This window comes from Vidua macroura, chromosome 19 (genome assembly GCF_024509145.1).
Source record: "Vidua macroura isolate BioBank_ID:100142 chromosome 19, ASM2450914v1, whole genome shotgun sequence".
Taxonomy (NCBI): Eukaryota; Metazoa; Chordata; class Aves; order Passeriformes; family Viduidae; genus Vidua; species Vidua macroura.
The window spans coordinates 6,140,907-6,153,144 of record NC_071589.1 but is presented as its reverse complement, the minus strand read 5'-3'; the positions used below and the strand labels follow the sequence as shown (position 1 = coordinate 6,153,144).

Genomic DNA, 12,238 nt, shown 5'->3' with positions numbered 1-12,238 from the left:
CAATTTTTTTTCTCAGGCATGCAAGTGAAACATCTCTGTCATCTTGGGAACTTTCCATAGGAGTCAGCTCCTGGAGAAGATTAAGTCAGACAAGATCCACAGAAGCCTTTTGATTCCAAATGCCTAGACAGGATACGGCTCTATGCAGGATTCAGGCAATTAGTTATATTTGCCCCTTATCCCCAGGATGAACATATTTCATGGATTAGTAGAGCAAAGGGAGGGACTACAGACATGGGCAGAGAGGAATGCAGCCAAAAATCTGGAGAAAAAGCAAAGGCAGTCCCTTTTCTGCACAGTTTTCCAGGTTAGGATGTCTCTGAGCTCAGAAGGGATTGGGCTGACACCTGGAGACACTGCCACAACCCCAACACAAGCAACAACCATCCTCAGGGGGAGAAATTTGGCTCCATGACACTGCAGCTCAGGCTTGTCATTACTGGAAGCCAAAATGTCTTTAGGCAGTAGTTCACGGAACAATAGTTGTTATCAAAATCTATTGGACCTCTTAACCACAAGTCCCTGAGCTGATGTACCACACCCCTCAGGTTCCAGGTCCCTGATTTGTTTGTTCTGAAATTATTTATTTATTCTACAAACAGAAATAAGGTCAAATTAACAACTGGAGAGAAAAAAAAAAAAAAAAAAAAAACCAAAAAAAAACCAGCCACACACCATGCCTGATTTCTAAAGGCATTTGGTTCCCTGAGCAGATCTTTCCCTTGCAGATCACCATTCCCTCAAATATAAATGCCATTTTCCAAACCCTTCCTGTTAAATTTCACTCCATGCTGCAGGCACGTGCAGCTGTGTGCACGAATGTGTGCTCGCACCTGCTTAAATATCCCTCTTTAGACACTCAGCTCCCTTTGAGCCCCTGCAGGATGCTCAGTAGGGCTGAAAATCCATGAGATAGCTGGTTGCACTGAAGTTCAGGGATGTTCCAGGGTGCTAAAACCTGTCCTGAATCCCAGTCCTCTGTAGCACTATCAGTGTAGCAATTCCTTCCAGGTGATTTAGTGAAAAAGCTATCATTTATGGTCAAAAGAAAGATGACGAGTGAGTTCTCTGCAATTCTGGAATTCACTGGAAGGATTTTTTTATCTCATCAAAAATAGAGCAATTATTCTTGAGTAGAGCCCTATCCACCCTGCCTCAGGTGCTCATCTTGCCTGGTAGTAGGCAGCTGGAAATTTTTTGGTTCAAATCTCATTCTGTTTGGATCATTTGGCAGGGGTTAGAACACAAGGGGCATCTCCAGAGGTTGATTTGGCTGTGCTATATTAGACCCTTGCCCTGGGAGGAGATGCATCTGCCTCTGTGCTGCATGTTTCCCCCCCATGGACATGAAATGAGTGTTGAGTGACACAGGCTCAGACTTGATAACATGGAGGTTTAAATTTAACCTAATTCACCTACAGACCCTCAGAGGGGGCTTCCAAGGGGTGAGCACAAAAACTGGTATAGCATAAACTGCTTCTCCCATGTGACTTTGACTTCCTCCTTTGAAATTGTCTCCTCTGCCTTCAAACTCGTTGAAAGGCCCAGTGTGAGCAGCATAGATTAGCTTAAATCTAAGTGAATATTAGGCTTGACTTTTAATTTCATCTTTATTCTCCACCAATCCTTCCATTTCCCCGAGCCTTAATCAGGTAACAGGTAAACAGGTAAATCTGTGAGTGTGCATTAAGTATAATATTTAAGGTTTCTGAACCTAAATCTTATTTATCACACTGTTGGTTTAAATTGCCAGAAACATTGTTTTGGTGGGGTTGGGTGGGGACCAAGTGTTTCAAATATGATTGTACAGCTGTCAGTATCACTGTGTAACTGGGAATTAAGCCTTTAAAAATATGTTTAATCATAACTTTCAGTGACTGAGAAGTTGGTTTAATGGGAGGAATGGAGTTATGTGGGGAATGAAACCTGACATTCAACGGGAATAAAAATCTTCCTAAGCCTTAAAAAAAACAGGAGCAAATAGCAAACAGACAGACCATAGTTTCTCCAAAAAAAGCAGAAAAAAACTAATTCAGAGGATCAGTCACAGTCAAAGCTTGCATAAAGACATATATGAACACATAACCAACAAAATCTGGAAAGCTTGCTGTGGGAACAAAGACTGGCCCAAACCTCCCCTGTGGTCACTGCAAGGCTGTGATAGCGAGGTGCTGGCTCTGCCAGGCAAAGCCACGGGCTCAGGGCAGTGCCCAAGGCTGATGAACATGGAGCACTGAGCACCTGTAAATCACAAAAAACCCAAAACATCACCGACCTGGGCTCCAGACACAGGCTCAGAGCTCAGCGTGTTCCCACTGAAGGCCAAGGTCATTTAACATTTGGGAGGCAAAGCGGCTGCTCCAGCCATGAGCACCATGTGCAATTCCCAGCAGCTTCCAAAGGTGACGACCAGCACTCAGCTGACACCTGCCCCATGTCTACAGATCCTGCATGTCCTGCTGCTCTTGGCAGGGAGTTGTGTGTGCATGTGTGCCCTGTATAGGTACAGACACAAACCCAGCTATCATATGGGAAAGGAGCAGGGAAAGGACAAGTTCTTGGCTCTGCTGGGAGCTGGTGAATGTGACACCAGTGCCAAGGGGGTCTGAGGCTCCATGTGTGGGGCATGAGCAGGAGGTTCATGTCGGCGGTGGGGAGGTTTGAGTCAAGTGAACTCGCTGCTAATCCTCTTGCACACAGCCTTCCTTGCAGGAGGAGATCTCATGACTCCAGGGAGAAGTACATTGTGTAACTAAGCAATGGTGAACCCAAGCTCCATTTAACAAGGCTTGGCACAGGTGCAACAGAGTAGGATACTCATCCCAAGAGAGCGTGAGAGAGAACATCTCAGTGCATAACCACTGGCTTAGAGTCCTTAAAAGCCCTGTGTGGCTTTGGGAGAGGAGCTCAAGTAGAGGGGGAAGAAAAAGAAAATAAAAAGAAAAAAGCCCATAACCCCCAAGAACGCAGCTCCCTGGACTGGGTTTCCCTGCACTTGTGTGGAAATGTTGCATAATGTCCCTTTGCACCACATGGAGCTTTGAAATCTGCAGGATCAAAGCTGTATGGAGACACTATGGATGTGCCAAGACAAATTTAAAGGCATTTCACAATTGCAGCAAGAAGCACAAAGCCACACTCCAGGCTCCTCTTGCCGTTCCACTGTGACATCTAGTGGCAGTGGCACTGGAGAACACCACAGGAATGGTGTTCCTAGTTTTAGGCCTGTTCCTGCACTCACCTCCTGAGTAGCTTTTCCCCATCCATCTGAGAGTTGTCTTGTATTACTTTGGGAAAAGCTCTTTTGCCACTAATCCTACTGGATTTTTACAGATGTAAATAATCGGGATTTAAAGCTTTCACAGTGTGCAAGAGGGCACTCTGCTTCCTAGAATGTATCACTAGGTCTCCACTTGTGTGTGCCTTGTCTTTGTTTTATGGCTTTATGGCACAGACAGACACTGAAAAAAGACAAAAGAGATTGTGGGTTAAAGAGTGATCATTTAAGATGCCTTTACTGAAAAAGCAAATGAGTTAAAACACAAATATTCAGGTCACAGCAGTGTCCAGTTGAGGGCTGGTCTTCCAGGTCTCTAAGGTTTGAATTTGCAGTTGTCATCAGGTAAATGTTGTTTACAAATCATTCTCCAAATCCAGTTGTTTTTCATACATTTTGTTGAGTCTTTTGGTAGCAGCTGGGCAAAATTTTTGTTCAATCTCTTGCATGGGATCAAAAGCATGTGATCTGGTGTGAAAAACTTGCCACTGAGTCACCGTAACCTTTGCCACAGTAGTTAAAAATGTCACCGCTTGCTTCTCCCTCCTGCTTTCATGAGGGTGGTTTGCAGGGCTGCATCTCTCTTAGAGAAACATTTGGCCTGTGGGCCTCTGCCTCTCCTGACTGATTAAAAGGAAGATGAGTATTTGTGCTTTGAAGCTTCATTTATATGGAGTGATATTCAGGAAATGTTTGGATGGTAATGCTGCAGGCATCATCTTCACCTAATGGCCTTAACTACCAGAGAAGGAACAGCAGAGCAAAGCAACAGCAACCCAAGCCCTAAATTAAATGGTAGGTTAAAATAATATCACTAATAAGAAAAGTAAGCATTAAAAGAGATGCAAAGAAAAAAAAAATCTTAGTGAAAATTGCTCCTTGGTGGCAGACATTGATACCAAAACAAAAAGCCTGGAGTTCAATGAGCTCCCCAACACATGCCACAGTGATTTAATTAAGAATGTGAGCAACACACTGCAGAGGGAAGGGCTGGGAACTGGGGGTGCCAGGGCTGGAAGTGTATGGGGAAAGCCGTGGATTTGAACCCATCCTTGTGGTCCTTTCCCAGCCCATGGCAGCCTCAGAGCTCGAAGGCAGAAGCCAGGCTGCTGGTTAAAAAACACCCCAAAAAGGGCAAGGCCACTGTGATAGATGATGGGTTGGACTCAAAGACCATGGAGGTCTTTTCCAACCTAAATAATTCTATAACGTGCTTTTGCCAGCAGGCAGTTTATACCTGCAGCTTTTTCCCTCTTCCCAGGAGCTCTCTCCCCTCAGGCCCCCACACAGGGCTCAGGATGTCAGGTGAAGGTAGGATGAACTCATCAGAGGAAACACTCCAGTCTTGGATTTTCACCCTGTCCAGACCCCATCTCAGTGTCTGAGGTGGGGGGCCCTCAGAATCACAAAAGCATTGGGGTTGGAAAGGACCTCTGGAGATCATCCAGTCCAACCCCTTGTTATGGCAGGTTCTTCTGGAGGAGGTGACACGGGAATGTCTCCAGGTGGGTTTGGAATGTCTCCAGAGAAGGAGAGTACACAGCCTTCCTGGGCAGCTGTTCCAGAGCTCTATCACCCTTAACGTACAGGAGTTCTTCCTAGTGTTGAGGTGGAACATTTTGTGTTTTAGTTTATGGTCATTGCCCCTCGTCCTGTTGCTGGACACCAATGAAAAGAGTCTGACAGCATCCTCTGTCTCCTTGGATATACTTAAATGCACTGATGAGATCCCTTCTCAGTCTTGTCCAGACCAAACAAGCGCAGCTCCCATAATGTCTGTGCATCAGAGAGATGCTCCAGACCCCTCATCATCTTTGTGGCCTTCGCTGGACCCTCTCCAGCAGCTCCTTGTTTTTCCTGTGCTGAGGAGCCAAGAACGGGACACAGAACTCCAGAACAAGGCCGTTCCCTGCCCGGGGCAGTGCCAGCGCTCGCCGCCCGCCTGCTCTCAAGATGGCGGCAGCCGTGAGAGCCGGAACGGGGCCCCGGGGCGGGAAGGGCCCCGCTCCGCAGCGCTGAGGCCGCCCGGCCCCTCCCGACGAGCTCCAGAGAGGCGGGGAGGGGCCGCAGCCGGACCTGGCCATGAGCGGAGCAGCGGAGGCGCGGGAGCTGGAAGAGCGGCTACGAGAGGCGGCGGCCCTGGGGGACGTGGCGGAGGTGCGGCGGCTGCTGGGCGCGGGGGCAGACATCGACTCCCGCAACGAGATCAATGGCTGGTGAGAGGCGGCGGCGTCGCGCGGGGTCCCGGCGCTGCGGGGGACGAGGGGCGGGCCTGCGTCGCTGCTGGGCCCGGCTCTTCACCCGCTGCCCTTCTCAGTGGCGGGGTTCGGGGTTCTTGGGCTCGGGGCTACCCCCAACTCATCATCAGGAGCGGAGTGAGGGGGCTGCTCTGGGAACGCAGCTCTTGTGTTTCTTACTTTTCCCATTTGCAAATAACAGAAAAGCTAATCTCGGGAGGATCGGTGATTTACTGCTAAAGAGGATTACGATAAAAGCAGGTCGCCCTCCTTTCACCTGTAACTGCGTGTTTGCTCAAGGTCCCCATCCAGTCGCTTGTGTGGGACAGTAGTGGGAGTCACGCTGCAAGGCAAAGGAGGGCCCTGCCCTGCATAACTTACAGATTCAGAACTTTAGAAAGTGCTGCAATGAAGGAAACTTTATTCCCAGTTATCACTTTATACATAACTCGGATGAGGTAGGACGAGGTTGCTGAGGAAGAGCCGGGCCAATGAATCCCAACCCTTTTGCTTCCTTCCTGCAGGACCTGCCTGCACTGGGCCTGTAAGCGGAACCATGCCCAAGTGGTGTCCTGCCTGCTGGAGGCTGGCGCAGACAAGCAGATCCTCACTGCTAAGGGAGAGCTGGCAGCACAGCTAACATCAAATCGAGACATCCGCAAGATTTTGGGAGGTACCATTCCCATTCTAAAAGTCATCTAAAATGCTTGGTCTAAACACTAAAACATTTTTAGTGCTTTTATCTGAAGCAGTAATTGGCAAAACCATGGCTAGGACCATTGTATCGCATTAGATAGCTCTGATTTATAACTGGAATTAATATTTGGCCAAATAGACGTGGGGATTTCAGGTAGGAAGGCCTTGTGTTCTGAGCTGTGTCACCAAGAAGCAGAAGAGCGACATGCTTTGGGAAGTGTGCTGCTGCACTCCTGTTTGCTATCGTTAATAGCTGGCATGCAAACTGCAAATGGGGGCTTTCACAATTGTACAATTTGTTGTGGTCTGACCATGATCAATACTACAAATCCCCGCAAAACAGTTTTATCACTCAGGAAGTTCTGCCTTCTGAGTACCTTGTTATAGTGTGACTTGCTGGTATGGTTAATTTTTGCCCTGTAATTCTGCCATCTTACTCTTTTCATAACCACAGCAAACCCAGTTAGATGTGTGTGACACTCCTGAACAGCATCTAGGTACTGTGCTCCAGATTAAAATTCTAAGGTGCTTTACCTTTGGAAATGTGCTGTCTTCTGCAATTGCACTTAAATTGCTCTCTACATTGATCTGCTCTTACATCAACAGGGCAGGGTTATCCTTCACAAGGTTGCAGCTAAATCATGACTCAGGTTCCAACAGTTAAGCCTGAGGGAATGGCATGTTCTTACACGATGCTTTTGGTTTCTTTTGGGTGAGGTGTGGGCTTAGTTTGTAGCAAACAACTCATCTGTTTCTAACATCTAAACTGTCAAACACATATAGATGAACTCTGTTCATAGTAATCTTAGTTTTCTGTTAAGCTTTCATGTGTTTCTTGGGGAACAAACACATATCACTTAACTTGTCTCCTAGTTTTTATTCTGGGAGTGTGGTATCATTGAGCAGATCTTTCTGAACTGCTTTGACATCACTATTTATAATCTGTAATCCTTAGGCAGGAATGTCACTTACTTCCGTTGTTTTTTGCAGGAGTTGAGTTTGTTTGGGTATTACAGCAAGTAGTCACTTCCTTGTAGAAATACTGGGTTAAATTTGCTGACCTATGTCATAATAAACTATTTACAGCAGTGCTATTAAGAGCATTTTAAAATTAGATTCAATAAAGGACTACTGGTCATCCAATCCATTTGAAAGCCCTGGAACAACACTGCTAGAAATGATGGGTCTTTCAAAGGTTATTTCTGCCTCTTACTTTATTTTTAAAAAACAGAATATACTGAAGATATTTATAGTTTTTTCTTTCGCTTTACAGCTACTGGCCTCCAAGCGTTACATGCTTCTGGAACATTAGTGTCATTCTTTGATGATCTTGGATTGTGATGTAGTTTCAAGACACAATAGGAAAACTAACTATATGCAAAATTAGAAAGATCTATCCAGTAACATGATGGATTTTTTTCTCTCTCCATCCCCTACCCCTCATTTTTGAACTTCATCAATAGAGGAACAAACTGAATGTCAAGGAGTGAAGGATTTAAATTTATCCATTGTTGCAAACTACTTGGCCAACCCATTTCCTAAGATTTACAAGGAAGAAAGCATTCCAGGCAGCTTGGCAGAATCCCAGAATGAAAGTGCTCCCATCTCTTCTGCTTCCCAGAGTGAAACTAGCCCTTGTCCATCAGCAACTCAAGCTGAAAGCATCTGCATACCCATGTCATGCAGCAGTGGCGAGACTTTCCCAGCACTGGATGCAGCAACCAGGCCACTCCTAATGCCCACCGTCGCTGCAGCCTCAGTGTGTGCCAGCCCAGGGGTGCCCTACAGCCCCGGCTGCCCCCTGGTCACACCCACCAGCCTGGGGCTCTGCTCCCCAAGAGTATCCGGCCAGGCCTTGCCTCTGCAGCCTGACACCTCCCCGAGCAGCCCTGCACCTGCCTTCCAGCCCTTCTTCTTCGCTGGAACATTCCCGTATAACATGCAAGGTAAAGAGGTGCTGTGTCTCTTAGTTCTGTTACAGTTACTGGGTGAACAATGAAGTTAAGTAATCACTTCGGAATCTAGTAGAATAGAGGCAGAGATGTTGAATTCTGTGGCCAAAAGTGCCCTGAACTTTCTTCTACTCAGTTACATAAGTGTCTGTTATACTGTATTTTAACCATGGTAATACTTTGCAAAACAATGGAAAGATCAGTCCACGTAACACGAACATTTAAATTTTGCACTACATTTGCATCAAATTCAGCTCTGGTAGTTTGGTAACAACTCAGCTTTGTGACTGGATGGATCAATTTCAACAGCGTTAACACGGTGTTTTTTTGCTGGAAGCTTCTGTTAACTACACAGTATTTCTCAGATCATGGGGATTGTATTAAAAAACCTGAATTCAGGAGATAATGGTAAATACTGTAAGTGTTAGGTTTGAGTTTGTTGTCTTTTCTATTGTTAACCTTTTGTTTTTCTGTCAGAACTTGTACTCAAGGTCAGAGTCCAGAACCTGAGAGACAGTGACTTCATTGAGATTGAACTGGACAGACAATTATTGACCTATCAAGATCTGCTCAGAGTGAGCTGCTGTGAACTGGGTGTTAATCCAGAGCAAGTAGAGAAGATAAGAAAACTACCCAATACACATCTAAGAAAGGTAAGAACGGAAACGAGATTAACTTGATTTTTCACTTTGCAGACATTGGCAAAGTGTCACCTTTGTTAAATAAAAACTGACTTAAACTCACAGATTCAAAGGGACGCTGGACCTGTTTTAAAATTTCATTGTAACTTGTTTAAAAACAGTCTTGTCAAATAGGCAGAGTATTTTAGCTCCTATTATGGAGCTATTACAGCTTGACTTTTAAAAAATGTATCCAAAACAGTGCATTTAGGATGCTTTTAATGTAATTGCCAAGTACTACTTCACTGTCTGCTTACCTAAAAAAAATGAACAGTAAGGGGAAAAACCTCCACAAATTGGCATATGAACACTTGAAGATATGCTGTTAACAAATGAAACTGTGCGTCTGTTCCAAAAATGTGTATTTTGGAGGTCTGTAAATGAAAGTGGTCACAATTCTTGGTTAAGTGACATGCAGAGATACAGCCAAATAATAATGAGATTAAAGGAGAAGAAAAAGTTTGAGGTGAAAAACCTCAATAAGCAAACCTGCTACACTTTTAATGCGTATATGCTGGTAGGATTTTTTTTTTCATTCTTTATTGTTATTATTTGGTATGATGTCCCTGGAATTTTGGTTTTTACTTCCTATCATTATTTTTTAAATAATAACAACCAGCTATCTTTAGGAGTAATAATGTTGTTCTGTCTGTTCCTTACAAGGACAAGGATGTTGCCAGACTCCAGGACTTCCAAGAGCTGGAGTTGGTCCTTATGAGGAGTGACAGCTCTCCTTTCTGGAACACTGCGGCTGCGCTGATGGAGCAGCCATGCTACAACAGCAGAGCATCCAAGCTGACCTACTGACCCTGGGAGCTGCACCTGCAATGTGAACACCTGACAGTGACATGTGCTGCCCTTTGGAAGGCAGCAACTTAAGTGTGTGTAAAACCTAAAGTTATTATTAGGGTTACTATTTTAACTAATATTTTATATTTAATATTCTGTTTGCTTTTATTGTTTTTTTTACTTGATACTGTATTTAGGCAAGGGATACCTCATTTGTCCAGTAAAATCACATGTTTCCAGTGTATTTAAAGTAAGTTTATTGGTTGTATCTGGCAGTGGGGGGAATGAAAGACATAATTATTGATATGAAAATTTTGTTAAGCACACCCACTCTGACCAAGTAAGACTCGTGGAAAGATTCAGGAAATTGTGTGTCTCTGTGTGTACTTCCTCATTAAATTAAATGAAAGAGACACACAATGGATGATCTCTAAAAATGTGAATGTGCAAGTTCTTAATCTCTTGCCCCTCACAAACACTCACCAAGACGGGTTGTCTAGAGATACTTACTGCTCAGAAGTGGCAGGAGAAACCCTTTTACTGGGCTGAAAATAACTGGAATAAGCATGTCAGTATTTAAATGTTTATTTCCCCTGTGAGAATATTGTACCTCCACCAAAAAATACAAAAGCCTCTCGTAAATGTTCCTATTGAGTTCAAGTGCCCTCTCAAGAGAAGCCCTTGTTTCAGATGGGGAGGGACCCTCAATCTGTGTCCATGGTTTTATTTACTTTCTGACCGATGTGAGCCTGTGCATTACTCACACCAGATGTCAGTATTGTCAAGACAAGAAAGCTCTCTGTGGCCCTCCCTCATACACCAGTTCCAAGGGGATGGTTGTTTCTGCTGTGTGAGAAGCATAGCAGTGTCCTCATGAGAGATCACAGCTGGAAGGAACACAGAATGCTTTTATGAGCCACTAGATGGGAAAAACACCACGAACAAGTAACTAACTTGTAACTTTACATCCTGCATAGTCTACTGTCACTGTTACAGAGCCTTGTAACAGCCAGGTGAGTACTGAAAGGGCTGAATGCCTCCAGGTGCTTTCAACTTTTTTTTTTTTCTCTTCCTCGTGAGGTGTGAAAAAAACCACAACTCTGGTTAAGCTACAGACTGTTATAACTTCTATTTAAGCAAGTCAGTAATGAAAAAATTCACCTGTGGGTTAAAATACTTAAGTCACAGCATTGCTGGAGTATAAACAGCCTGAAGCTTTTCCTGATTAACATGGCAGCCTGGAAAGTTACACTTTTGGAGGCAGTTTTCTTGTTTACCAAAAAATACAATGCTGACCTTTGCACCAAAACTCTTAAATGGGTCCTGAGGCAGGTGGAGGGGTGAAGGATTTGCTTTTTCTGCATGAGCTGCTTTTTCTCCCCTCTGTTCCCACCTCCTCCCCCCCACCCCAAACTATTGATTTTCCTTCCATCTCTGCTTTATGAAGCTGCACTAGGCAGAGTTTCTGCACAGCTGATGGACTGTAATGTTGACAGTCAAACTATAAATAGTACAGCACCATGTTCTGGTAGAAGCAGCATGGCTGCCACCCTCCCTATGTCCTGCTTTATCCTGGAAGACTCCCTCAAGTTGCTGCACACCAAGAAAAGACAGAAAGTCCTTCTGTCAGCAGAGGAGATACTTGACTCTGGGCCCAGGATTTCACCAAGTTACTTAGGCTTAAAATTCTTCCTTACTTCAGTCAAAATAATTATCATCCTTTCCTCCATGTTCCACACCCATCACCTCAACCCTGCTAATTTCCCAATCTCAATCCTGGTTTTTCTCCAGCCAGGAGCTGAGCTACTTTAATGTCAGATTCAACTCCTGGGAAGCTCAAGACTGTGACACAGTATGAAGTAAAACTTAACTAAGGTTCCTGCTTTGGAAAGAAAGTTCTACTTTAACAATTGCGTTATTTATCTCTCCAGCATAGCTTGGAGGCTAGCTCAGATTATGTGCAATAACTGTCTGAAAAATAGTAGTGGTTAAATGGCTCAAAATTAGTAAGAGTATCTAATTTGTTTCCAGTTCCTTTATTTAGGAAGTCAGTGTAAGGAGTGTCTCCACTAATTACTGAGCATTCTACTAGAGGGCAGCTGGTTTAAAAAGCTTTATTTCTCTAGTTTCCACCAAGAATAACAGTTAATTTGTCAAGACTTAAACTCTACTCATAATCTGACTGCAATAACAGTATATCTATGCATTCAAAGAAGTATTTTTGTATGTTTTATGCAGTTTGATAAACTCTAAGGCACAGTAGCTATGTTAGCTGGTTTTCATTGGGCTTTTTCTTTGAACAATGAACTGTTGGAATGACAACTGAGATTAAGTTGACAAAACTTATTGGTCTTCCAAGGATGCCTTTTGTTTGTGCTACAAACTTGTACTGAACTGACACTGCTACTCTTCACTTATAATAAAGGATCAGCCATTTCAAGTACTTTCATCTTTTCCTTTTTCAGGGTAGGGGGTAGAAGGATGTGAAGAGGATCACTCTAGAGTGGACAGGACACTTAAAATTTTAATGCAACTTTGAAAAATCATAGGCCAGTACATTTTTAACACCTAATAAAGACTGTCAGGCTGTCAAAACCAGTATGGAGA

At 44.2% G+C, this 12,238-nt stretch overlaps 1 protein-coding gene across 2 annotated transcripts; it reads left to right on the top strand.

Moving 5' to 3' along the window:
- Positions 1-3,494: 3,494 nt before the first annotated feature.
- On the top strand, positions 3,495-12,204 carry LOC128817044 (ankyrin repeat domain-containing protein 40-like). Of its 2 annotated transcripts, XR_008440082.1 has the most exons (6): positions 3,495-5,493; positions 6,039-6,187; positions 7,674-8,156; positions 8,640-8,815; positions 9,506-9,723; positions 12,097-12,204. XR_008440082.1 is itself a non-coding variant. In XM_053995137.1 (5 exons), exons 1-5 carry the CDS (start codon positions 5,360-5,362, stop codon positions 9,647-9,649), a joined length of 1,086 nt encoding a protein of 361 aa, XP_053851112.1. In that variant the 5' UTR covers positions 3,495-5,359; the 3' UTR covers positions 9,650-12,074. The 2 variants fall into 2 exon arrangements, 1 of the variants encoding a protein (XP_053851112.1); XM_053995137.1 differs by lacking the exon at positions 12,097-12,204 and having other exon boundaries at positions 9,506-12,074.
- Positions 12,205-12,238: the final 34 nt, after the last annotated feature.